The sequence below is a fragment of the Hakea prostrata genome, chromosome 10 (genome assembly GCF_041222555.1).
Source record: "Hakea prostrata isolate BN-2017 chromosome 10, UWA_Hpros_2, whole genome shotgun sequence".
Classification (NCBI taxonomy): domain Eukaryota; kingdom Viridiplantae; phylum Streptophyta; class Magnoliopsida; order Proteales; family Proteaceae; genus Hakea; species Hakea prostrata.
Window position 1 is genome coordinate 10151070 of NC_142609.1, and position 26095 is coordinate 10177164.

General features: G+C 37.9%; 3 protein-coding genes across 3 annotated transcripts in view; 2 read left to right on the forward strand and 1 right to left on the reverse strand.

Moving 5' to 3' along the window:
- The first annotated feature begins 635 nt into the window (after positions 1-635).
- LOC149001841 (putative galactinol--sucrose galactosyltransferase 1) lies at positions 636-4986 on the forward strand. Its single transcript, XM_089137682.1, has 13 exons — positions 636-1018; positions 1158-1417; positions 1557-1647; positions 2021-2069; positions 2173-2264; positions 2339-2446; positions 2551-2685; positions 2790-3200; positions 3301-3442; positions 3538-3605; positions 3704-3838; positions 4010-4182; positions 4270-4986. The coding sequence occupies exons 1-13, from the start codon at positions 828-830 to the stop codon at positions 4644-4646; spliced, it is 2232 nt and encodes a 743-aa protein (XP_088993808.1). The 5' UTR covers positions 636-827; the 3' UTR covers positions 4647-4986.
- A 2598-nt stretch (positions 4987-7584) lies between these two features.
- LOC149001842 (vacuolar protein sorting-associated protein 25) lies at positions 7585-9138 on the reverse strand. The gene has a single exon (XM_089137775.1). It carries the CDS (start codon positions 8877-8879, stop codon positions 8340-8342), a length of 540 nt encoding a protein of 179 aa, XP_088993901.1. The 5' UTR covers positions 8880-9138; the 3' UTR covers positions 7585-8339.
- Positions 9139-13606: 4468 nt separating this feature from the next.
- The window catches only part of LOC149001843 (uncharacterized), a 32351-nt gene continuing 19862 nt past the window's right edge, over positions 13607-26095 (forward strand). The window contains exons 1-4 of the mRNA XM_089138592.1: positions 13607-14287; positions 17642-18743; positions 18896-19183; positions 19323-22312. Of these exons, the coding sequence (XP_088994718.1) occupies positions 13761-14287; positions 17642-18743; positions 18896-19183; positions 19323-22312 (4907 nt within the window). The 5' untranslated portion in view covers positions 13607-13760. The remainder of the gene's footprint in view (positions 14288-17641; positions 18744-18895; positions 19184-19322; positions 22313-26095) is intronic.

The following is a 26095-nucleotide window of genomic DNA, read 5'->3' on the forward strand; positions in this document are numbered from 1 at the left end:
TGATCATAGGCTTCCTTCAGTTCTTCAGCCCAAGCCCTTGTTCGAAAACAAGATTTTCTACATTAGAGGTCCAATTAGAAAATATTTTGAAAATGAGTTTATTAAATGCTAACATCTGAACAAAGAACGATCTTCAAATGCAAAAACATATAAAATCAGTTTTAGAAGATTACACATCTAGAACAAAAACATTACCAAACAATCTTAATGCTGAAGCAAATATTTAGACGAGTATGGTCTCTCCACAACTTGAGGGATGTATCCAATCCTATCTGGACTTAATAATTGATAGAAGAACAAGTTCTCTTTCCATAATGAATTACTTTCCATATTTTAAGAATCCAATAATTGAGAATCAACCATATCCAACATAGCCATTTGTTCACCCAAAAAAAAATAAAAACAAAAAAAACATGGCCATTTGTATTTTCCTTTGACAACTTCTCACATGTCACTGTCACAGGACCTGATTCATCACGGGCAGCTAACCACTTGCCCAAGTAATTATCTTTGCTTCCCGCCAGATTTTCTTTCACAAACTGATGAGGTGGATTCCTATATTCCTGAACAAAATTTGTCTATATATATATATATCTATCCTCCTTCAACAGCTTTGTTCATTTGAATCCAAGAACCAAACCAGTGGTCCTCCTGTTCCTTTTGATCCAATCACAGTTCGTTCATTCACCTTTAGGTTTTTTGTGAATCCTTATTCAGAAATTGTGGTTGTCAGAGCTTCTTCCCTATTCACTCTTGTCTCTCTATTTCAAGTTCTAGTTGCAGAAGTCAGCAACTCCAGATTTTGCTTAATTCCAGCTAACTACAAGATGACTGTGGGTTCTGGGATCTCTGTTTCTGATGGGAAGTTGTTGGTATCTGGAAACTGCATCTTCTCAGATATTCATAGAGACATCATTGTAACTCCTGCAAGTGGAGAAGGTTTGATAAATGGAGCTTTTATTGGTGTGTCCTCTGATCATAGAGGAAGCCATCGTGTGTTCTCTGTTGGCAAGCTCGAGTAAGTTTACAGAACTCTTTTTACTTATCCAAATTCTGTCTCTGCTTCTTAGATAGGGAATCAATGAACTGGGTTCTGTGAGACTTGAGATTTTCTTTTGGATTCATTGTTTCTGATGACTCACTCTGTGAGTGAACAGGGGATTGCGTTTTCTGTCAATTTTCCGGTTCAATCTATGGTGGATGACACAGAGGATGGGCTCTTCGGGTAAAGAGATTCCATATGAGACACAGTGCTTGATTGTGGAAGGAATAGATCAAACCCAAATTAGTAATGAAACTGAAGATGATTTGGGTCACTCTGTTTTCTATACTGTTTTCTTGCCCATTCTGGAGGGAGACTTCAGGGCAACTCTTCAAGGGAACCCAAAGAACGAGTTAGAGATCTGCCTTGAAAGTGGTAAGTTTGAGGGCATGTTTGGCTATCCAATCTCCATTTTGCTGAACAAAAAAACTGGGTACAGAAGGAGGGAACGATGCAGCCAAAAAGCCAAGTGGGTTTTCCAAATTTAATGGAATTGGTGATGTGTGCATTGCAGGAGACCCAGCTGTGGACTGGTTTGAGGGTAATCGTCTAGTTTTCATGGCCGCTGGACCAGACCCATTCGATGTCATCACAGATGCAGTGAAGTAAGATGTTTGATTTCATCTAGTTTTTGAAGAACATCCTAATGTTAGCTTCATGAGTCTGAGAAAATTTTAATTCAATATGATTAGAATTCATGACACATGTTCAATTAAAAAACAAGGGATTAGAAAATTTTGTTTGTAGATTGAACATCTGTCATGAATCTAATCATATGGATTGGAAAGTTTATTCTCTGTGTGCGTGGAAGATCCTAACTCGAGTTTAGTCTGCATCCTCTACTTGCATGGAGAGGAAAAATTCCAATCACAAATGTCCGATGTGAAAACAAAATCCTCTTTTCAATTCGAATGTTAGATGTTGGATTTTAATTAATTTCAAGGTCAATGACTCAAAAAACTCTGTCAAATACTGCAGGGCTGTTGAGAAGCACTTACAAACGTTTTCTCACCGTGAAAACAAGAAGGTATTCCTTCTTCTCCCCCATTAAATATCTTGTTGTCGAAGCACTTAAACATGCATACAGTCCCACTGAGAGTTGGAATATTTCTTGGTTTTCTTGAGCTCAGGTGCCAGACATGATTAACTGGTTTGGCTGGTGTACATGGGATGCATTCTACACTGATGTTACTGCAGAGGGTGTGAAACAGGGATTAGAAAGGTATCAGACCTGTTCTAATTACTTTCTCAGGGACATGATTCAATATCAGATCATAAGAAAATTGGCTGTTGCAGTTTGCAGAAAGGTGGAACTCCGCCAAAATTTGTCATAATTGACGATGGATGGCAAAGAGTTGACATGGATGCCTCTGGGGTTTCAATGAATAAAGAAGATGCAGCCAAGTGAGTACAGAACAGACAACATTCTCTCCAAGTTTGGTTTCCTGACTTCTGCTTTCGCTGGTTTAACATTTTCTCCATTTCCTGTGTCATCTTCTTGTCTTCAGCTTTGCTAACAGGCTAGTACACATCAAAGAAAACTACAAATTTCAGAAGAATAGTAAAGAAGCCGAGAGAATAGACGATCCAACAATGGGACTTGCTCATACTGTTAGTGAAATGAAAGAAAACCATGGTGTTAAGTAAGCTCTGTTGCCTCTTAGCTCTTAGTTTAAGTTTTATCATCCCATGTGAGAAGCATGGCAGCAATGCTTACGAAATGCTCAATCATTGCAACTCTTTCCAGGTATGTTTTCCTATGGCATGCATTAACAGGATACTGGGCAGGTGTAAGCCCTAGCATTGCTGAAATGGAACATTATGAATCTAAGGTGACATTCCCTGTTTTATCCCCTGGGCTTCAATGCAACAAGCCCTGTGAAGTTTTCAACAACATTGCAGCAAATGGTGTTGGCCTTGTGAACCCTGAGAAAGCTTCAATCTTCTATGAAGAGCTCCATTCATATCTTGCATCAGCTGGTATAGATGGGGTGAAAGTTGATGTTCAAAACTTACTTGAGACACTAGCAGCAGGCCATGGAGGAAGAGTGAAAATCACCAGGAAGTTTCATGAGGCATTGGATGCTTCAATTGCCAAAAACTTTCAGGGTAACGGAATCATATCATGTATGAGCCACAATACAGATGGTTTATACAGGTATGCAAATGTTTGGTTCATCCAAATGTCTGACAAGAATATAATATACATCATCTTGAAAGTTCTAATGTTTCTTCTTGGATTCATATTATTCATATAGCTCAAAGCAAACAGCTGTGATGAGAGCATCTGACGATTTCTTCCCAAAGATAGCAGCCTCCCACACAATTCATATTGCAGCTGTTGCATACAATACCCTTTTTATAGGTGAATTTATGCAACCAGATTGGGACATGTTCCATGTAAGTTCCCAAAGTACCATTTCTTAATAATTTATGATCAATTCCAACATTTATACTTGTTTCATGAGAGTCATGTAAATAATGTTGTGTTTCAGAGCCTTCATCCAATGGCAGGATTCCATGCAGCAGCTCGGGCAGTTGGAGGATGTGCTATTTATGTCAGGTACTAGCTAGCATTCATTAACTAGCATTCGATCTGCACATTTGACAAGAGACTGCAGAAGATGCACCTAACCAATGTTGAAAACTCACTTCATGCAGTGACAAACCTGAACACCATGATTTCAATCTATTGAAGAAGCTTGTACTCCCTGATGGCTCTGTTTTGCGGGCCAAACTTCCAGGGAAACCCACAAGGGATTGCCTATTTTCAGATCCAACAATAGATGGAAAGAGGTAGGTGAACCTCTCACTCTCTTCAAACACCCCCCCCCCACACACACACACCACCAAAAAACACACACACACACACGCACAGCCGCACAAAAGCACTCCTTACAAAGTGAATAAATTAGAGAAGGATGAAGCTTTCTAATTTCTTTCTGCTTAACCTAAAATTTCTGCCAGTATTCTGAAGATATGGAATATAAATGACTACACTGGAGTCTTGGGGGTCTTCAACTGCCAAGGAGAAGCCATCACAGTTGAAGGGGTTGTCAGTACAAAGGATGTTGATTATATCCCCAAAGTTGCTGAGGATGGATGGAATGGAGATGCTATAATTTATTCCCACCTAGGCGGTATGTATTTCCTTAAAAAACATATATTCTACACAGATTGTGTATCATACATATGTTCATTATTAAAATTAACATGATACCGTGCAGGAAATGTGGTTTACCAACCAAAGAACACTACTCTGCCAATTAAACTGAATCCAAGAGAATACGAAGTTTTCACAGTGGTTCCTGTTAAAGAACTGTCCAACAAAGCTTCTTTTGCACCAATTGGACTAATTCAGATGTTCAACTCCGGAGGAGCCATTAAAGAGTTGTCATATGAATCAGAGAGATGCTCAACAGTTGTCATGAAAGTTCAGGGTTGCGGAATATTTGGAGCCTACTCATCTGCCAGGCCTAAAAGGATAACAGTTGATGCAGAGGAAGTGGCGTTTAAGTATGATGAAATGTCTCATCTAATAACCTTTTCTCTAAGAGTTCCAGAACAAGAGTTGTACCAATGGCACATAACCATAGAACTCTAAATGTTTAAGTCCTCAGTTAGGGTAGTTTTTAAGTATGATATTATTGTTTGTGTGGTAACCCTTGCTTTGAGAACTCTAGAACAAAACTAGTACTAATTTTCATCTGTGTCTGGGTAGTCTTATGTAATGATGGCAATTCTTGCCCAGAACACAATTGTATCGATGTTTACAAAACCACATACCTGTTTGTAAATACATGAAAATGGTTTCTCAATGTTACTATGACCAGTACAATAAATTACTTCTAACTTAAATAAAAGAACAGCAACATATGGAAATCTGCTTACTGTTTTATAGTTCTGCTAATTCTTTGGCCATATGAGGTACTTATTCGAAAAATGGATGGTCATATAGCTTCTTAAGCAGATCAATCGAAGAAACGGGGTTTCATTATTTGGCTACCAAATGAGCTTGATCAATCCTGTTATTCTTAGTGGATGATTTCCTAATTTGTCATAACTTGGTAAGAAAGCTGATAGCAAGGTCTATAAAATACATTTGAAAGGTTTTCTTTCTCTGACACTGAATTCATTTGAATTTGGACTTATAAATGCCCAAGTCCCAAAAGTAAATTAAGATAAATCCAAATAGGCTATGTCAAGGTTGCAATGTTTGAAAATTTAAAGAGATCTTCAACATTTTTAGGGTCTGTTCTCGAACAAAATATTCAGCATTGTGAGGTCCTACAAATATCAACTTTGTCTCAAATGAATACCTCAAACTTTAGGAAAAATATATATAACTTTTCGATTATGACCAGGACTCAAACCAGAGGAGATCAGAGATTAATTGTGCTCCTAAGGTTAGTGTGCCAAGTTCCTCTGTGCACATTAATGAGAATAAGAGCCTGTTCTATGGAGCCTCCCTTTAGAAGACAAAATTGTGATAATTAAAATTGTGACTTAAGATGAAGAAACCAAATCAAGCTGGACATGGAATTCAAATAGAACTGACTTGAGGAAAGAAAACTGAAGGAAAACTGTGATTCAAGTCAACAGTGCTACAGAAAAAGAAAAAAAAAAAAGGAATATTGCATTTTGAACAGTAATGCACTTCTCTGCCGCATAGAACCAAAAGTGTGAAAAGAAGGAACTTAAGATAATTGATTAGTAGGTTTAGCCTTTTCTCTAATGTATTTGTTTATGTATGCATTGTTGGAACAAACACCACGAAATAGTGGATTGAAAAAGAAACAAAAATGAAACATGCAGAGATTTAACACGGTTCACACACAATGTGGTACGCTATGTCCACGGGCAAAGAAGAAGAGTTTTTTCACTATGTAGAAGAAGAATAGAAGAAGATCTCACAATCACCAAGAACAGCATTACAATAACTCTCACCCAAAACCCTACTCGAAAATCTCAAATGTCTTAATATTGTGGTAGGTGAACATAAGATACACATATATATAAACTCCAATCAGGTAAATGGGTTGACCCATCGGGTTGGGTCGTACTGTATCGCAGGGGCAGCGCCCCGCAACCCCCTCTACAAAGGCAAACAAGTCATTCAGGTCACCCACCAAAATATGTCAATGCGGAGTCCATCTTCCAAATCAGGTACAACAAACCATAAAAAAAAATCTCTGAGTACTCCCCCCACCCTGGGGGAGGTTTTCCTCTCTCTCACTCTTCCACCCATTCAAACAGCCATTTTGCTTGTATATCCAATTGATTTTTGTTTGTCTTTCTTGTTGTTGGTTGGCCATAGAATTTCTTGTAGTTTCTTTGACAATTTTCTCTTTTTCACTTCTCAATAAAGCTACTACCCAAACTCACCAAAAAGCATGCAGTTTTTTCCCATGTTGGTTTCTGCAAATTCTGTAATGGAACTGGGGGAGGACTAGGAGACTACAGTCACCCCTAAACACTTAACATCACTGTATTCAGAATCAGGACAAACCTATAGAAGATTATTGTGTGGGCTGTCTTGACTATGAGTAGAGAACAAAGGCAACCCTAGCGTTAGAACGTAAAGAAGACCAATATCAAGGTTTTTAGGAAAACCAGAAGAAAAGCAATCCCTGATTAACACCACATAGGACTCTTTATAAGCAAGCATCCCATAGGAGCAGAACAGGTTAGGCCCCATTCCAATCATTGTTGAAAGTGCAGGGTGTTCTGTTGACAGTGTAGCCAAGTTACCAAAACTCCTACAATGTATGCCTTCTTTTTTGCAGGTTTTGGTTTTGGCAAAGTTGAAAACCTGTCCATTGTTAATTCTTTAGAAAATTATTACCAGGCTAATATCCTAAGAGAATACATTCACACCTGCTTTTCTTGACCAATTTAACATTCTAAGAGGTAAGATTTTTAGCAAGCACCCTTGAGAAAAGCAACATTGCTGGGTTACCAATCAGTAATGCCTGATTTTATCTTGTTCAAGATCAATAGAGTTTTCATTCAATACATAACAAAGTGAGATGGAGCGATCCCATGAAAGCCAAGGGCTTGGTCGCTTCGGACTACAGATAAATCATTATAGTTTCCCACTCAAGGATAGCAGGACTAGTCCTCCCAAAACAAATGTGAGAGTCACTGGCATTAAGTACATCTTGAAATTGACATGGAGAAGCCCTCTTGGCACCGGTTTGGGACAAGGAATTGGCAAATTATGCTCAATGCTAAAAACAGTGATAACGCAGATACATTGGTCTAACCAAGAGAATTTAGTCTCCCTCAAAATAAATTTTCCAGCCCTCCTACTGACTAGAGTAGATATTCTTCCTAGTTCATTCGAAGAACTAATAGTGAATACCCTCTTCAACATGGTCTTTAACTTAGTAGACCAACCTAAGAAAAGTAAACACTCATGATCAATGCAATATAAGCAGTTCACCCTCTTTCTTTTTCTTTTCTTCTATGCTTCCTCTTCCAATTACCCCCCCCCCTTTTCTTTTTTCTTGTTAATCTCCCTTGGATTGATTATATATCAACTATCCATCTTTTTTTCCTACCAAAAAAGAAAATTACCCATCCTTCTATCCAAGCTACTCCACAAGGTTATCCAGAACTTCTCCACCTATTTAGGGTTCCATGGCTCATTACGTTAGTTTCAACTTTCAAAATCCCTTAGTTTTCTTCCTTACTGTCCTTGAGTTGTTACTCTAGGTTTTTAGAGTAAGCACCATGGGGTGAGAACATCTTTAAACAGAAAAATAACCATAAATCATTTAGTAATCCTATCCTATGATCCAAATATCCTCCTTCTTAGATTCATATGCTTTCCTTCAATTCTCAATAAGGTGATTAAAGGATGGATGGAAATCACAAAAGCAAGGAAAAGGTAGTCAGTCGACTCATTTCCAATAACAAACAGCTAATACATAACATCAATGGATAGGCTTTGAGAATGGCACACAGTGTTGGAAAAGAACCCCAGAAACATCTGCATAAGAAAATTGAAAGACTAGATGCAAACGATTTCAAGCATCAAATATCCTTCACCCACCACGACACACCATTAAAGAATACTCAGGCAGTTTCTCCAAATTTCCTGGGATCTTTTCCCCTTTAATTTAGTTGAAAGGAAAATCATTACATCCATGTATCAATTTCCAATGCTCTACATAAAATTCTTAAATAAGGACGATAAGAACACAGATTCAAACTGAAAAGGAACTCACTGTTGTAACTTAATAAAAACAGATATAAACACAATACAAGAAGTTTTGAAAAGAACACAAATAAACTATGCCGAAAACTTAACACCTTCATCATCCGCAGAAGAACCCTTGAAAATTGCAACTTTACCCTTCTGCTCTAACAATCTCAAAGCCCGCATCAGCACCGTGCGATCCATCCCATGGAGCTCGGTTCCTCGCGACTCGATCCCTGAACGTATTTCTTCAACTGTCATAACACCATCTTCCAACCCATTATCCTTCACAAACCTCAAGATACAATCAGCCCAATCTTGAATACGAAGCCAGAGAATCAGACATTTCTTATGCCCTTTATCCATCCACTCGGCACGACCATCTGACACCAAAGCAGATAGAAAAACCTCTTTAGCTTCATGACTCAGAGATCTCTCAATTGCAGGATTAGAGAAAAGTGGGAAATCTTCCTCAAGTCCAATCACAAATATCTTTTGGGTTCTGCAGTAATCTAGTATCAGTTCCTTCCAGAGTTGAATCTGCTTCTCTCGAGTATCCTTAACCGGCTGCAACGTGAAGTATGGTGGGTAATTGAAGAAGTGGGGTACCTTGAAATCACCCAATTTCTGCATTTCTTCTACTGCTCAGGAATCAACTAATTAACCTCAGTTAGCTGTTCCTCAATTCTGATATTTGGGCGAACTTATATCAAAATCCCCCAATAACGTTTTGAAATCAGTACGGTCTCAACAACGTTAAATCGTTTTCAAAAATTCTAGGGCTTTTGTTACGAATCAATGTTGGATGAGTTTTTCCATTTACTCTGGAGTCGGGACCTGCTGCTGGCAGAGTTCCATGTAAAGCCAATAATACCAAATCACCAACAAGGTCGTGGGTTCAACTGGGTCTCGGTCCTCTCCAGGCTATCGCCCATTAAGTGCCCAGTGGGCCCTTAGTGGATCCCATATGTTAGATTTCAAATTCAAAGACTATAATAAAACAGCTTCCGTATGACAGGTTAATTTCATGACAACATCTGGGTTAAACAGGATTCGCATCTACGCTTGTGATTTCATTGCAAGGTCTTGCATCTTATTGATGATTTCTTGTCTAGTTTGCTTTCAGTCGAGCTACCGCTGTGTCTCATACACCAGTCATTGGCTTTTGAAGTTTATGAATGAAGTGTTTAATGTTCTGTCTACCCAAAAATCAAAAAATGTCTTCTGTACCCAAAAAAAAAAATCCATATTACTGTAAAACTCAACAAAAATTCCCGAACCATATTTAGTTTCTAACTTTCCCTCCGCTGAAGAGTATCCAAATCCAGTTAAAAGTTCAAACCTCCTTTCTCTAGTACTCTTCACCTTGCCTTCTACCCAGCATTCCATATTCACATGAGGTAATGAGACCCACACTCATGGGATCTAGCCATATTAGGCAAGGCACTGCAAGTCCCACACTCATGTGAGTGTTGATGCTAAGGGTGTCAATATTGGGGTTTGGGGCAGTTTAGCTTAGATTTGGGCTTAACAGTTTCAGGTTGAAAAACACTAAGTCCAAACAAAGCTCATTTGCAAAATAACAGTTTTTTGTTTGGTGTTGTTTCTAATTCAGGTTGGTTAATGGTTTAGATTCAGGTTGAAACGTTGTTGAGACCATTAAAAATATTGTTATGAAGTTAGAGAATTGAGCTCAAAATTGAACATCTAAATGTTTCATAAATGTGAATGCTATTGAATAGAAACTATATCTTTAAAAATATATCTTAGTAGAAAAAAAAATTTAATAGGCTTAGTAGAACTAGTCCGCTAAAACTCTCCAAAAATATATTTTAGTAGAACAAACGAGCTAATGGAATGCACACGGGCTGGCCCAAATCATTTGGGTTTTGTCCCCCTTAATCCAAATACAACCCATTAAGATTCAGTTTTGGCTAGTTTGATTCGGTTTTAATGGTTCAAGTTGCAATTTGGGACACCCTACCTTGAAGCATAGGTAGAGGGGGGCAAGGAGGAAACCCGCCAGGGGCGGGGGCCGAGGCATTTTCCATCCCGGTTTATAAGCCCTTGCCAAAAAAAGAAAAGGGGCAGGCTATAGGAGGAGAGGATCTCCACTACCTATCCTCCCTCCATTGCCTCTTTCCATCTCCTAAGCCCATGGCCTGAGTCCTTATGACTAATTTGTTGATGACAAAATAAAAAGTCCAAATGGTTATTCAGACTTTTAGGTAATAAGACTATGGAAAAGGTCTCATCTTTATTTGCTCCTTCACAAATGATGACTCTCTCCCTTTGAAACTTATATACATGTTTAAGTGTTGTATCCAAAAAATATATAATTGTTAGAGAAATGCAAGTGGATTTTTTTATATTTATTCGGATTATTGTCGAATTTTGCAATATACTGTCAAAATCTCGATATTTTGGAGATCTCTCATGATTCTATAGTGAAATCTTCAAGGTCAATGGATAGTCTTACCAATTATGTCTCAATGATTCAAGCCTCAAAAGACAATATGCCAAATGTGGTTAGGGAGGAAAATCTACATATAATAATTCTTGAAAATAATTCAAATTAAGAAAATATATTATAGAAAAATCTTCAAGATTAATGAGCAATTTTATCAATTATATCCTAATGATTTAGGTCTGAATAGACAACGTGCCAAATGTGGTTAGGGAAGAATATATACATAAAATAATTTATGAAAACAATTTAAATTATAAAGGAATTCTGTAATGGAATCTTCAAGGTCAATGGGTAATATTTCCAATTATGTCCCAATGATTTAGGCCTCATAAAGTAACATGTTAAATGTGACTAAGAAGGATACTTTGCATGGAAGAATTTATAAGAAATAATTCAAATTTGTGTATTGGCATTAAATTAGGGTGGCACCAAATGTGGGCCTAAAATAACCAAAAATACCCCCCAAAATGTGAGGATCGAAATTTGCCGAAACAAGGGCCAAATCTCACAAAAATTTCTGCGAGATTTTGCCAGTTCGCCCAATTAGCTAGGTAGTGATCCGGCAAACTATTGCGATATTTCATTCCTTAGCAGTAACTATGATCATTGATTTTACTAGAGACCCTATGACAACAATAAAGCATTATCTTCTAAATTTTATCCTTTAGTAATAAATTTTAATTTAATTCCGACTAAATTTAGTCCTTAGGATTAGGGGGTGTGGAAGAAAGTAAGATAGGTGAGGCACCACAACTAATTTAACCAATCAGTATTTGAATTAGTAAAGAAGGTTTCTTAGTAGCAAAATTCAAGATGCATTTGCCTTGGGAAGTCTATTTCTTGGAAGTCCTATAGTGTTTTTCCCTTTTTTTTTATTTTTTATTATCTGCAGTGTCATAGCCATTAAGCACCATAGAAGTCATTGAACAATTCGCTGGACAATATGTGCTCATCAAAAACAAAAAAATGTATAACGTTGAATAGGTCACCGGAATAGTCAAGGCAAATATGAACATTTATGGAACCTGCATTATTGGCATAGTTATCCAACGGACCTGTCTTACCAAAAAAAAACCCGAACAGAACTCACTATTCATTTGATAACTCAACGAAACGAATTCACAGGAAACAAATCTAGAATGTCATGAACAACGAAACAAATTCACCTGTAACGATGAATCTCATGAACATCAGTGGGGTGTTCGATTTTCTTGAGGGTTGGGGTTTGATTAAGTATACAACAAAAGGTTGGCATTAGTACTCTGTTTTTGGGAAATTTAGGCTTTTGCTAATGTTGGGAAGCTGAACAGAACAGTTCGATGGAGAAGAAGGGAAAGGCTGATTTGGTTTGTTTTCTTTTGGTGGTGGTTGGTCGGTGAATTTCCTTCATCTGCATTGAATTTCTTTCTGTTTTCTGTTAATTTCTCCTCTTCTATTCCCATTTGGAGATCCCGGTAGGTTTTCTGATTCACTCATTCCCTTTGTTGATAGTCGCTTCACCAAAATCCTAACTTGAATTTCAATGTTCCGAACAGAGCTTTCGATGGAGTAGCGGTATATTATTTGGGTAATTGTGTGGTGTTTAACACTTCAGCCTTCATTGATTGGGCTCCTCCTCATTTCTTTTGCTCCGTGGTTCATCGATTTTTGTGACGGACGATGGGTAGACCGATTACTCAAGCCAACATGTCTTGAAATTGGAGCTTGACGTTATCAATAATACAGTTGAGTACAGGGAGAAGAAATCAAAGAAGCTTGAAATGTTCAACCCTAATTTATGGACTCGTGTTTACCAAAAAAAAAATAAAATTTATGGATTCGTGAATCCATTTATCAAATTCTAGGTTGTCTCCCATGATGATAGGGCATTCTAAGTCATGTCTTTTAGTGGTTTTTCATCACAATTAGTGGTTCCATGGTTCTTTATACCACTTCGTGGTTGGTGGGTTTGCATTTTTATCTCTTTACGATTGCTTAAAATTTTAGTTTCAAACGCCGAGTGGAGCTTTACATATTTTTTTTGGTAGAAATAGGTCTATATATTCACGCGCGACCCACGCAAGGCATCAAGATTACAAAAATCTAAAAACCTTGGATCAAAACAAGGCCAAAGAGTCCGGCACGTAACGGACACAACCTTACCGGCTAGGAAGTCAGCTACCGCATTGCACTCCCTATTAACATGAACAAAAGAAATACTCTGGATCCGAGACGTCAGAATCACCACACCCCAAACAAGATGTTGAATGTCCACTAGAATCAGCTCCAACTTGGTAATGTATTTAATCGCCACCGACAAATCTGATTCTATAAGGACACTGCAATATCCTTCCTCCAAAGCAAAAGTGATTCCTTTTCGAAGAGCCATGATTTCACCCACCAAAATAGTATCAAACTGGGCTGGGACCGCAAACCCCTTGATGGCCTTCCCTCCGAATCCCGACAGACAAAGCCCAGCCCACTCCCAATACTATTCAATGAAGCATCGACGTTTATCTTCACCGAACCGCGAGGAGGTTTCCGCCATTGAATACCATCTCCAGAAGGTTCTTCATTACGATCAAGGTTTCCATACCAGCCTTTCTCTCGTTGAAGCTCGAGTGGAGCTTTACATGGGGCATGGATGATGAGTATGAGAAATTTATTCAAGGGATGAATCCGCCTAGGTCAGCAATTTAGTCCCGTTAGGTGCTTGTCAAAATTCATTGTAGGTGATCCATTATTCCACGCTTTCTCGTGTAAGAAGACAAAAGTGACGACTGAGTCAAGTTTCCACTTGATCATATAAAATGTCCTTTATTAGGTGAGAAGGAAACTGGTGGGAAAGTTACCACTAAAGATGTCATCGTCATCCCAAAAAAAAAAATAATAAATAATGTTAAAGACCCTCTTTGCCTTTCTCTTTGTTGCAAATACAGAGAGAGTCGTCGCTACAACCCAAGATTACTTGTTAAGAATTGGTTCTTACTGGGTAGCAGTATCAGAGATTGCTAGATTATCTCAAATTGTTTGCAGAGTGATCAAGCAATTTGATAGCTAGAAAGATGGCAGCAGCTATTCGCCCAGAAAAAGGAAGAAGAATAGAACTCGCAGATGATGAAGCTTCTTCTTCTTGTTCAAATACTTACGAAGTGTTCTTGAGCTTCTACGGAAAAGATGTTCGCACCAGTTTTGCAGATCATCTCTATAATGCGTTAATTGATGGTGGAATCCGAACTTTCAGGGACTCGGAGGAACTCCACAAGGGAAACGAAATTGGAAAGGAGTTAGTCGATGCAATCCAGGGGTCAAAAATCTCTATTCCCATCTTCTCAGAGAACTATGCGTCGAGTAAATGGTGTCTCAAAGAATTAACCCAGATATCTGAATGCAGAAGAAGTGTGAAACAAGTGGTATTACCCGTTTTCTACAGAGTTGAACCAAGAGATGTGCGAAATCAAACTGGGAGATATGCAAAGGCCTTTGAAGAGCAGCAGATCAATATGGAGCCCGACCTTACAACGGTGGAAAAATGGAGAAAGGCTTTAAAAGAGATCGGAGGATTGGATGGATGGCCCTCAAAGGAAGACACGTAAGTTCAACAGTTCTATTTTATTGATCCCCATCCCTTTTTATATCAAACTATCTCTTGAAGATTAATTGAGACACGCATAAACTAGTCCAAACTTTCAGTTCCAAAACTCTAAAAGAAAAGAAAAAGCTTTTCGATCATCTCTCACACTTGTTGCTCATTTCGTAACTGTTGCGTCTAGAACTTCTTCGAGAGCCGGATATTGAGATGACCACCTTAAGAGCTCTCCAAGCAAATTGGAATAACTAGGATGCCTGCACACACAAAGAAAGCAAGAACGGTCCGGCCTAGTTTTGGCCGGGGAACCGCCTCCGACGCTCAAGTCAGCCTAGGCAACAATAATGGTTCTTGAGAGAGTTCTCAAGAACGTAATGAGTAAGTACTCAGATGAAAGTTCTCTTCCCTTTCTCCATGTAGGAGGTGGGTTTATATAGAGGTTACCTGGAGGCGGCGATTCCTTAAGTTTCGGATCGATAGTTGAGGAGTGAGTGGAGTAGTGGAATAGCGGCTCCTTCTTTGTCGCACCTGATAGTGCCGTTATGCTGACTCACCTCCCCAATTCTCGGAATAGATATGCTGAGTGTTTATGCGTAACTAACTCTTTTTGACTTGGTCAAGAGAGTCTTCTGAGAAATGCTTGAGTTGGATATATATATTATTCCCAAGTGAGGCACTCGGGACCTTTCTCCAACGAAGAGATGAGCCTGCTAAGGGGGTTTTCTGTGCTTCTCAAGGGAGAACACTATTCCTCCCGAGTCTTCGGAATAATCATGTCCCGAGGGGGTTTTCTGTGCTTCTCAAGGGAGAACACTATTCCTCCCGAGCATGCAGAAGACACAAGTCCCGAGTGGGTATGCGTTTTCTCCAGAAGGGATTCTCAGAATTCTCCTAAGAGGACTTTCCTTAAGAAGACTTCTCTATCCCGAGTGGGGGTGTACGTTCGTCCCGAGGGGGGGTCCTCGGGATATATGTTCTCCACAACAGTAACCAAACACTCTATTCCTCCATAAATTTCAACCCACAATTTTTTAGTTTTTTGCTTAACAACTCGAATCCACAATATGACCATGAAATCTTAGAACATAACCATATATGACTCTGACCAATTTGATTTCATTTGGTGGAAGCCCGCTCGCACTCTCTTCAGTGTATCTCAAGTGAGTGGGAGCCGCCTTGGTTTGTGGCGGGTGTGCTTGAGGATATGATTGGGCTGAAGGATCCTTTGATCGGTGTCGGATCGGGCATAAGTGCGAGAAACCAACATATGTGCCAACTTCTTGGAGAGTCTTGATTGGGTTGATGAGGAGCTTTACTTGAAAGTAAACTGCCTTTCAGCCTCTCTCCTCAGTCTTTTGTGGGATTTTTATTTACAGCAGTTGCTGCTTGCAGCAGCCAATGGCCTAGATTAGGCCATGTATTCAAAATGAAATCCTACAGTGCAGAATCAAAGGTTAAGTTTGGGGTTTAGCTGTAAATATAAAATTTTGTTTTTACATTATAAGGGTTTAATATTTACTAATTTACAAAATAAAATCCCTTGTTCACCCGACTCTGCAATCGAACGAGGCAAAGTGCCGGTGGTGGTTGCGGTGAATCTTGTTGCAGGTGATGCGATGACAGATATTGGAGGTGAAGAGTTGCCATTGGCCGTGGCTGGTTATAGTAGAGGAAAAGCTTGACTGAGTTTTGTTAGAATATTAATTGAATATTCCACATAAGGTGGGCTTCATTGATTGTGTTACACTTTGATTTGGTTTCTTATTGGTCTGATATGGGTAATATACGGTTACTAGAACTCTTATATGGACTGGCTAGTGTGGGCTAATAGGAACCGTTAGATCTTGATGGACGATCTAACGGATTTGCCTATATAAAGGATGCTAGGTCCCTCCTCTAAACCCTAATCATAATCACAATCACATCTGCTTAGTCAGAAAGGATATACCATCAAGCCAGTGAATAGGGAGGAGTCTAGAGGAGAAGATCCAACATCAAGTTGTCAAACACACGCCCAGCAGGAATTAGGAGGTGTCAGAACGCTGTTCTCTGTCAGATCGGTGTTCTTCCTCTTCTCCAGCGCCGCTGGGAGTGCGATAGAGTAGATAAACTTGCTTCTCTTTTCTGTTTTCACTTCTAGTATATGATCACTCAGTCACTTCCTTGTAGATTTTCTTGTTTCCCTTTCTGTATTCTCTTCCCAGATGAAATCGAGGTACGCCTATGACCTATCAACCTTTGTTCTCCTTGCTTTTCACCCCGATTAAATTGGGTCGCAAAAAGTGAAAAGGGTAAATCCCACAGTTGAAACTAGCAGAACCATAGAGGATGGATTCAAGGAAGGTCTGCAATTTGCAGAGCCATTCCAGCATCAATATTGGCGGTTTTAGCTGAAGAGAAAGAATACCCTCTCTCTCTCTCTCTCTCTCTCTCTTAATTCGAATATTCTTTTCTCCTTGCCCCGCTGATTTTTTACTGGTTTATGTGATGATTGCAGTAGAGGAAGTGAATGATTGTCTAATGGAGGAAGTCCGGCTAACCGATCACCGATGACCCAAGCTTGCCAACGCTGACGTTTCGAACATGGCTTTTGTAAAGATTGGAGAGTCGGGTGAATGGAAAGATTTTATTTTGTAAATTAGTAAAGTATTGAATACTTATAATGTAAAAATAAAAATTTATATTTACAGCTAAACCCCAAACCCTTCATTCTGCACTGTTGGATTTCATTTTAAATACATGGCCTAATCTAGGCCATTGGCTGATTGCAGCAGCAACTACTGCAAATAAAAATCCTCTTATGTGCATGAGGAGAGATTGGGGAGAAGGTTCTTTCGGCATTAGCCTCTTATGTAACATATTTTATTATTATCTATTATAATATTCTCGCCCTAGTTCTGAAAAAAAAGAAAAAAAAGAAAAGAATTGTAAATTTTACACCCAAAAGTGGGTCTTTTATCCTAATGAAGGAAGCTAACATTTGGCAGCATTTTAAAGTTTAGTTTAGGCCATGTATGGTCAATCTGACTTTTTGTGAATACTGACATTTTGATCCGGCGTAAAACCAATTCAGACGGATAGACAAAGCAAAAGAATGCAGATTTATTTTTTTGAATTTTTATTTTTAGTTATTATGCTTAAGACTTTTGATTTTTAAGAGGCTAGCTATATTAGACATTATTCACTACTTGCTACTCTATTTGATCACCTCCGAATTTTTTTGTGTGGAGAATAGATGAATAAATAACATGTATATACGTAACAAGACATTCATAATCTACTTTACTTGATTCAATTTGTAGTTTAATTTCTTTTAGTATTGATTACTCAAAGTTCTTCGTTGTTTAAATTTTGCAGGTATGAAGGAGGTTTGATAAAAGAAATTATTAGAGAAGTTTGTAAAACATTGAGCAAGAGGCCCTTTAATATTGAAACTAACACCCTCGTGGGAATTGAGTCTCACATACAAGAAATGTTGGTGTTATTAGATATTGAATCTAGCAACCGAAAAATTGTGGGGATCCATGGACTTGGTGGTATTGGAAAGACAACAATCGCTAAAGCTGTCTACAACAAAGTCTTTAATCACTTTGAAGGGTGCAGCTTTATTTCAGATGTTCGAGAAACTGCTCAAAAATCTGATGGTCTTGTCTCTTTGCAAAAGAAGCTTATCTTTGATATACTAAAACAAGAAAATGAAAATATTTCTAGCGTGGACAATGGAACTTGGGTCATCCCGGAAAGATTATCAAGAAAGAAGGTTCTTATCGTTCTTGATGACGTGGACCAAGATAATCAAGTAAAGTCTTTGGTTGGGGACCGCAACTGGTTTGGTATTGGAAGTAAAATCATTATCACGAGCAGAGATAATCATATTTTGAATGTTCAAGAACCAGATGAGGTTTACAAACCCCCTGTGATGGATTCAAATGCTTCTCTTCAACTTTTTAGCCGTCATGCATTTAAAATGGATCAACCTCTAGATGATTATTTGGACCTTTCAGAAGCTATAATAAAAACTACCGGAGGACTTCCTTTGGCTCTTCAAGTTACAGGTTCATCTTTATACTTGAAGAAAAAACCAGTATGGAAAGACATGCTAAGGGAGATGCAAAATGTTCCTCATGGAGATGTCACAAAGAGGTTGAAAATTAGTTACGATGCATTAAAAGATGAAGAAAAGCAAATGTTTCTCGATACCGCTTGTTTTTTCATTGGAATGCAGAGAGATATTGCGTGTTACATATGGGATGGTTGTGGTCTTTTTCCTGAATCAGGGCTTGAGGCTCTTTGTGTAAGATCTATGGTAACAATTAACGAAAAAGGAGTGTTAGGGATGCATGACCTGCTTCGGGATCTTGGAAGGGAGATTGTTCGGCAAGAGAACAAAGATGAACCCGGGAAGCGTCGTAGCATATGGTCTCAAGATGATGTGTTAGAAGTACTCATGACACAAACGGTATGTATTGATACGTAAGTTACTTTTCTTTGAGGAACTTGTAAATTATGTCTTTGATGGATTTTTCCTTGATTTATTTAAATGATTTTATATATATGGGAACTTAATTGAGGTACTCTTATTTGTTTTTCCTGTGTTTTGGTTTTTTTTAGGGAACAAGCAGTGTTAAAGGACTCAGTATTGATTTTCGAAATATATCAATGGGTGAAGTGCTGATGAACGAATGTTTTACAGCAATGACAAGACTAAGATTACTACGGATTGATTATGCACAATTTTCTGGGGACTTCACTCACTCTTTTTCAGAACTAAGATGGCTTTGTTGGAAAGGATGTTCTGACCGATGTGGCAAGATCAATTTCCGTCCATGGAAACTAGTAGTTCTTGATCTATCAGAGAGTAATATCACACATAATTGGATGGGGTGGAAATGCATCAAGGTCCAGCCAAACTTCTCCCTTTCACTTGATTTGTTTTTTTGTTAAGTTCAAATGCTCTTTCAAAACTTAAAATCTTATTTTTGTGCTATGCTTCTTAAGTTAATTAGGTAAGTTACTATATGTTTTTCTTATTTTATAGATGGCAAAAGATCTAAAAGTCCTAGATCTGACGGGTTGTCGGCAACTATCTCGTACTCCTGATGTTTCAGCAAATCGACCGTTGGAGGTTTTGCTTCTTAAGGACTGCATATATTTGCGAGAGATTGATCCGTCCATTTCATATCTTACGAAATTAGTTGTGTTGAACATGGCTCGGTGCATGAGTGTGAGGGAGCTTCCAACTGAAATTTGTAAGTTGACTTCTCTGCAAAAACTCAATTTAAGAGAATGCTTAAATTTAAAGAAGTTGCCTGAAAAGTTTGGGCAATTGATATCCTTGATAGAACTTGATTTGACATGGTGCCACAGACTAGTTGATCTCCCAGATGAAATTTGTCAGTTGACTTCTCTGCAAAAACTCAATTTAGGAAGCTGCCACAACCTAAAGAAGTTGCCTGAGAAGCTTGGCCAAATGGCTTCCTTGACACAACTTGATTTAGAATCATGCAACAATCTAGTTGGTCTCCCAACTGAAATTTGTCAGTTGACTTCTCTCCAGAAACTCAATTTAAATTGGTGTAGAAATCTAAAGAAGTTGCCCGAGAAATTTGACCAAATGATATTCTTGACGGAACTTAATTTACAAGGGTGCAAGAGATTAGTGGATCTCCCAGATGAAATTTGTCGGTTAACTTCGCTTCAAAAACTGAGTTTATATGGGTGTAAAGAACTAAAGAAGTTGCCTCAGAAATTGGACCATATGGTATCCTTGACAGAAATCGATTTAGGGGATTGTGCTGGTCTAGTAGATTTTCCAACTGAAATTTGTAAACTGAATTCTCTCCAAATTCTCCGTCTAAAAGGATGTGGGAATCTAAAGAAGTTACTGGAAAAATGGGATCAAATGATGTCTTTGACAGAACTGACATTAGGTTCTGATAAGAGTGTAAGAGATCTCCCAAGTGAAATTTCTCGGTTGAATTCTCTAAGAAATCTTTCTATACAGAATTGCTCCAGCCTCCCAAGTGAAATTCTTCAATCGACTTCTCTCAATTGTCTCTCTTTAATGGCATGCCCAAGTTTGACAAACCTGATTATTGGCAGCAGCAGCTATTCAAGTTTGACCAGATTTACCATCGACTCTTGCCGTTCACTTCGTAACATCTCAGCTCTTCCCTCAAGTTTGATTACCTTGGCTGTGGAGCTTTGCCCGTCATTAGTAAGAATATCAGCTACATGCTTGAGAGACTTGAGAGAATTATCCCTTCAGAACTGCGAGAGCCTCGAAGAAATTGAAAGTGTTGACAAGAAAATGGACTCCCTAGAGTGCTTGGAGCTTTATGGTTGTGGTTCATTGAAAAATTTACCAAAACCGGAGGCGAAGGGGTCAAAAAATCTTAGATCGATTTCTATGATAAATAATCAGTCCATATCTAAATTCGATGGCAAGGGTATGGACTCTGTGGAGGTTTTGAGAATTTCACATGTCCAATCACTAAGAAAGATTCTAAATCTGCAAGATTCGAAGAGGCTGTTAACGCTAATAATCGATAAATGCCCGGAGTTATCAGAGATTGAGGGTTTAAAGGAATGCAAATCCTTGAAAACATTGAGTATTAAGAACGCCAGATTGTTCAAAACGTTACCAGATATCTCAAACCTGAGCAAGCTGAGGTGTTTACAAATCAGTAGCTGTTGCTTCTCAATGGAAAGATTACCTGATCTTTCAAACTTGAAAGAGTTGTGGGAACTGTACATTGGAAATTGTGAGGACTTGTTGGACATGTTTCAAATGCACTTGGAATCAAAACCTAAGAATTATTGGGAGAACTTAATTCAGATTCCAGGCCTTGACAGATTGGTGTCCTTGCAAAGATTGGGAATAACAGATTGCGTGGCGATTCAGAGATTACCAAATCTGTCAAATTTAAACAATTTGACTCATCTACACATTATGCGCTGCAAGAACCTAATGGATATCCCTGGTATCGATAGGTTGGAAATCTTAGAGGAATTGAATATTAGTGACTGCGAATCCTTGGAAATATCACCTGCTCTGTTAAACTTGAGAAACTTGAAAACTTTCACAATTCAACGCTGTAAGATTTTGACCCAAATTTCTGGCGTTGACATGTGGGAAATGTTAGAAGAATTGAATATTAGTGGCTGGGAATCCTTGGAAAGATTGCCTCATCTGTCAAACTTGAGGAACTTGAAAGTTCTCAAGATTCAAGGAATCAAGAATCTTACCCAGATTTCTGGTGTCAGCCTGTTGAAAATCTTAGAGGAATTGAATATTAGTGGGTGTGAGTCTTTGGAAAGATTGCCTGATCTCTCAAACTTGAAAAACTTGAAGTTTCTAACTATTCAAGACTGCGAGAATCTGACCCAGATTCCTGGTGTTGTCAGGTTGGAACTCTTAGAGACGTTTCATGTTAGTGGCTCCAAGTGGTTGGAAAGATTACCTGAACTACCAACGAACCTGAGGAATCTAGAGATCAAAGGCTTCAAGAATCTAACTGAGGTTGATGCTGTTGAAAGACTGGAGTTCTTAAGGGTTTTCAATATTATTGGGTTGGAGTCGATGGAAAGATTACCTGATCTGTCAAACTTCAAAAACCTAGAGGAGCTACGGATTGAAGGCTGTAAGATTCTAACTGAGATTCAGGATGTTAGCCCATTGAAAGGCTTAAAATGTTTGTGTGTAAGCGGGTGCGAGTCTTTGGAAAGATTACCTGACTTGTCAGACTTGAAAAGTTTGGAATCCCTAAAAGCTAAGGACTGCAAAAAGCTAATTGAGATTCAAGCTGGAAACAATCAATTGGAATCTTTGTCCAAGTTGGATGTTAGAGGGTGCACATCCTTGGAAAGAATACCGGATCTTACAAAGTCTGACTTGTGGAAGCTAAATGATGTGTCCTGCTGGGAGTTAACCGATGCTGGTCTAATACAACTCTTGTCTGATGGTGGTTGCACAAAATTACAGCTAGCTCTAACAGACCTGCCAAAAACAAAGAGTAGCATTTCTTTGTAAATGACAAAATATTCAAGGTACGCATGGCTCTCTCTTCATCTGAATCATTTCTTTTTCTTCTTCTTCTTATTATTATTAACTCATGGATTTCTTTTTTAAAATTCTATAGCCCTTCATTGTCTGCATGATGTATGTCTTTTTTTTTTTTTTTTTCTTTTTTTTTTGGGGGGGGGGGGCTTTTCTGTTTTCTGTTGTTAAGGCTCCATTAGCTTATAAAATTATGAGATTTTTTTTCTTCACTTCCACTCCAATTTCTTAGCATTAATAAATCCTTATTTCATGAATAAAGAAAATTTGATATTATTTAGTTTTCTTTAATCCAAATCACTAAAAGGTTTTGATTTGGAAAACAGGCAAGGAGAAATCCGATCAGTGCAAAGTTGTAGGCTCATAAGATCACCTTCCTTTTTCTTTTTGGTCAACTAGCACTTGCCAGATAACACCACCATGCAGATTACTCAAAGGTATAGCTAGCAAATTAATCATAAGTAATGTGAAAAAGTATGGATTTAGTTTCATAGACCTTACTGGATTCAATTGTCAATTCAAATTCAATCTGCAATTACCTTCTATTTGTGCACAGTTTCCTCAATACAATCTTTTTAACCAACATGATTAGATTTATGAGTGCAAAATTAATAGATAGGGTATTTCTGTTTAACAATATGATGGTTCATATCCCACTTTACTAAAGAGATGTATATAAGCTATGTTGTGGATTGATTTATATATTTGGCAATTTTTAACCTATATCATCCACTTCATGTCCCTTCCAAATCAAATTCTCGGTGCAAATCTGAGATATTTAGCACTGTTAGAGCTACCACAAAACTACCACGTTTCTAGCAATAGCATAACGATGTTTCATGTTATGCCTCAATTTCCAATTGTGTAAGCAAGTTTTTGTGAGTATATGCTGAGGCAGTAGTTTTTATGTTTTGATTTTTAATTGGGTCAACTTAATATGAAAAATTACAGGTCTTTGTTTCAAACTATCTTATTGGACTTGTATCTTTCTATTTCATATATGTTTGGTGATATTCCGGAGAAGAAGAATAGGGTCAAAACAAAAAATGGACCACAGAGAACTGGGAAGAGAAGGTTTGCACATAAAAGAGAGGAGGGTGGAAGCATATAATATTTTAGACATAAACTTTATTTGTATATTTTGTGACCTCTCAAATGCCTAACTTCAAATTTTGAATATGCATGTATATTTTTTTCTTTTCAAAATTGGCACATGGAGAACCCAGATACAATACCTCCCTCTCAGTTGGAGCTTTCATTGTACACACACATTAAGAATGATGATTTCCTGTGAGCAATTCATCAGGGAAGAGATAATATGATTCCTAACTAATAGTTTAACCTTTGATGCTCCAAATTGATCCATGAATTCCATAGTTTTTCCCTTTTTTCTCTTTTACATTTCTCAGTTTCAGATTTCAAGCATCATCATATATGGAAGTAATAACATCCCATTTCTCATTTCCTTTCCCCAATTTTTTGGTTCTCTATAATTGGTAGAGGATAAATTAAGAATCTTGGATCTACAACAGGCAAGGATATTGCTCTTTGGAGTTGTACCCAAGAATCTAAATGTCAATCCAATGTTAACTGCAATTTGGGACTTGTGGAGTGAAAATCATAACAGGTTTATTTGATTAAGAGCTCATATGATAAAACACCAAAATTTCAATGATAGGTTTGTGAATTGTTGCATTCAATGTTTCTCAGGACACTCAATCCTTTCTGCCCGGAGTTACTACAAGAATTACTTGCAAGAGGCAAACAGGTTCTTGAAGAACAACTATAGAAAACCAGTATACAGTAGCATTAGATTTCAATATCAATACCATTATTTCTTATTTGTTGTTCAGACTTCAGACTAGTTAAAAAGAGTTTTGATTTTCCAATTTCCAGTGGTTGTTCATACTTTTTGTGTTTCCTCTTTGTCTGTGAGCAAGGTTGCCTTTCAGTAACTAGTGGTATCACAGTTACACATGGTTTTTTGTCTTATTTTCCAAATTACCTGTTAGGGGGTCCAATCAAATCCTGCTGAAGTTAGGTTTATAATTAGTGGAGGCAATTTAAATTTGAATCATTAGTCTTTGTACATAGTTGGCGGACCACAGTTATAGCCCCAAGGTTAAGGCATCAAAACAGCCTCCCAACAAAAATTGTTGGGGTAAGACTACGCATGAAAACTGCCCCCCATACTTTACTTGTGCAGAAGTCTTTGGAACCAGGTATGACTCTTAGGTTTTCTATACATTTTCTTAAGCTCCAATATAGAGCGGGATTTTTCTGGAGTGGTAGTGATCAAATCAACTAGAAATATGTTATGTTTACTTAATCTTCAACAAAATATCACACTCTAGCTGGAAGGAACAATGGAGACCAACTTGTTGGGCCAAGGCCTTGATGAGTAGTTGAGCCATGGATTTCATTTCTATACATCTATGGCATTAAATGAGACTCTTGGTAGTCATACAACAGATATTCAATGCTTTTTTCCAGCCTAATAGGTCAAGTAAGGTGTTCATAGATTTTCCTTTTGATAGATAGCCAGTGTTCTGTGTGACAACATGATGATAGACTTTTCTCTAAGGCCTCTGTATGTCTACATAACCTCACTTCCAGGTTTTGTCTCCACATCCCTTAAGTGCAAGCCTTGGAGAAAAGTATATCTTCTTCTCTTCAAGAAAGAAATCCAGGTCTGTGTGCACCTGGATTTTTCTCTACAATTTTAGACTGGCTCAACTTGGAGCGCCGATTAGGTTTAATGGGTTAGATTTGAGAGGCTAAATCATGCCCAACTCCTCACAGGTACAGTGTATCAGGACTTTTTTTTAGGATATCTTTGTCAATCAAAAGTTAAGTCTTGTGGTGAGATGTCTCTTTACTCTTCTTCTTAATACATGGCTTTTGTTGCATTATCATGGAGATGTTGTCCTGAAAAGTAGATAATGCTACAAAGAGGGAAAATGCAGAAGAAAAAATTGTAAACTGATGGAAGCTTCTCCCCTAATTTTTCTTCTCATACACTTTCTCCTTCCATTTCCAGGGTTACAGTTTCATCCTTTTGTAGAACTTTAAGAACTCTGCTCTAGAGGGCACTTATTCTTCAATGAAATGCAGAATATAACATAGTAGGAATGTTGCCAGAGATATCCTACTGTGAACAAAACATCATTTCTCAAGGTTCCTACTATACTAAAAGCTACCTACTGATCCTTTGAAATTAATAGTCAACACAGACATACAGCAGCCATAGACAGAAGTATTGTTGCTGTTAGTTGTCAATTAGTCCTCTGTTGGCCATGAGAAATGACTGAGGTATCTTGCAATAGGTCTACTTACCTAATCCTTAAATACCTTGGTGATAATGATCACAGAATTTATCAAAAAATACCTTCCTAGTTCTTTGGGCCTCAAGTTTTATTGGATTCATTCATCAATATTCCTAGTAATCTCTCTTAAATTTCAATATTATTCAAGTTCAACAACTAATACATATGATAATGTTTTTGATAGATTTTATAAACTTATTTGCTTCTCTCCCTCTATAAAAAGTATGTAGCCCAATCTGGTTTGAAGTTAGGCAATGTCAAATCTTCATCCATAAAATGAAGTCATAGGAATGAAGTGGCAGAAACCTTTCAATAGAAGAGATTTAGTTCGAAATAATAACATAGGCAAGAGAAGAGGAATTCTATTTTACTTTTGTCTGTTTTCACTCCATTCACTTGATTCATTGCCAACCAAATAGCTATGTA

Excerpts from the sequence above, each read along its gene's own strand:
- LOC149001841 (XM_089137682.1), top strand. The coding sequence starts at position 828 with ATGACTGTGGGTTCTGGGATCTCTGTTTCTGATGGGAAGTTGTTGGTA. Across the intron at positions 2,447-2,550 it reads AATAAAGAAGATGCAGCCAA|CTTTGCTAACAGGCTAGTAC; the intron begins GTGAGTACAGAA and ends TCTTGTCTTCAG. Across the intron at positions 4,183-4,269 it reads AATTTATTCCCACCTAGGCG|GAAATGTGGTTTACCAACCA; the intron begins GTATGTATTTCC and ends GATACCGTGCAG.
- LOC149001842 (XM_089137775.1), bottom strand. The coding sequence starts at position 8,879 with ATGCAGAAATTGGGTGATTTCAAGGTACCCCACTTCTTCAATTACCCA.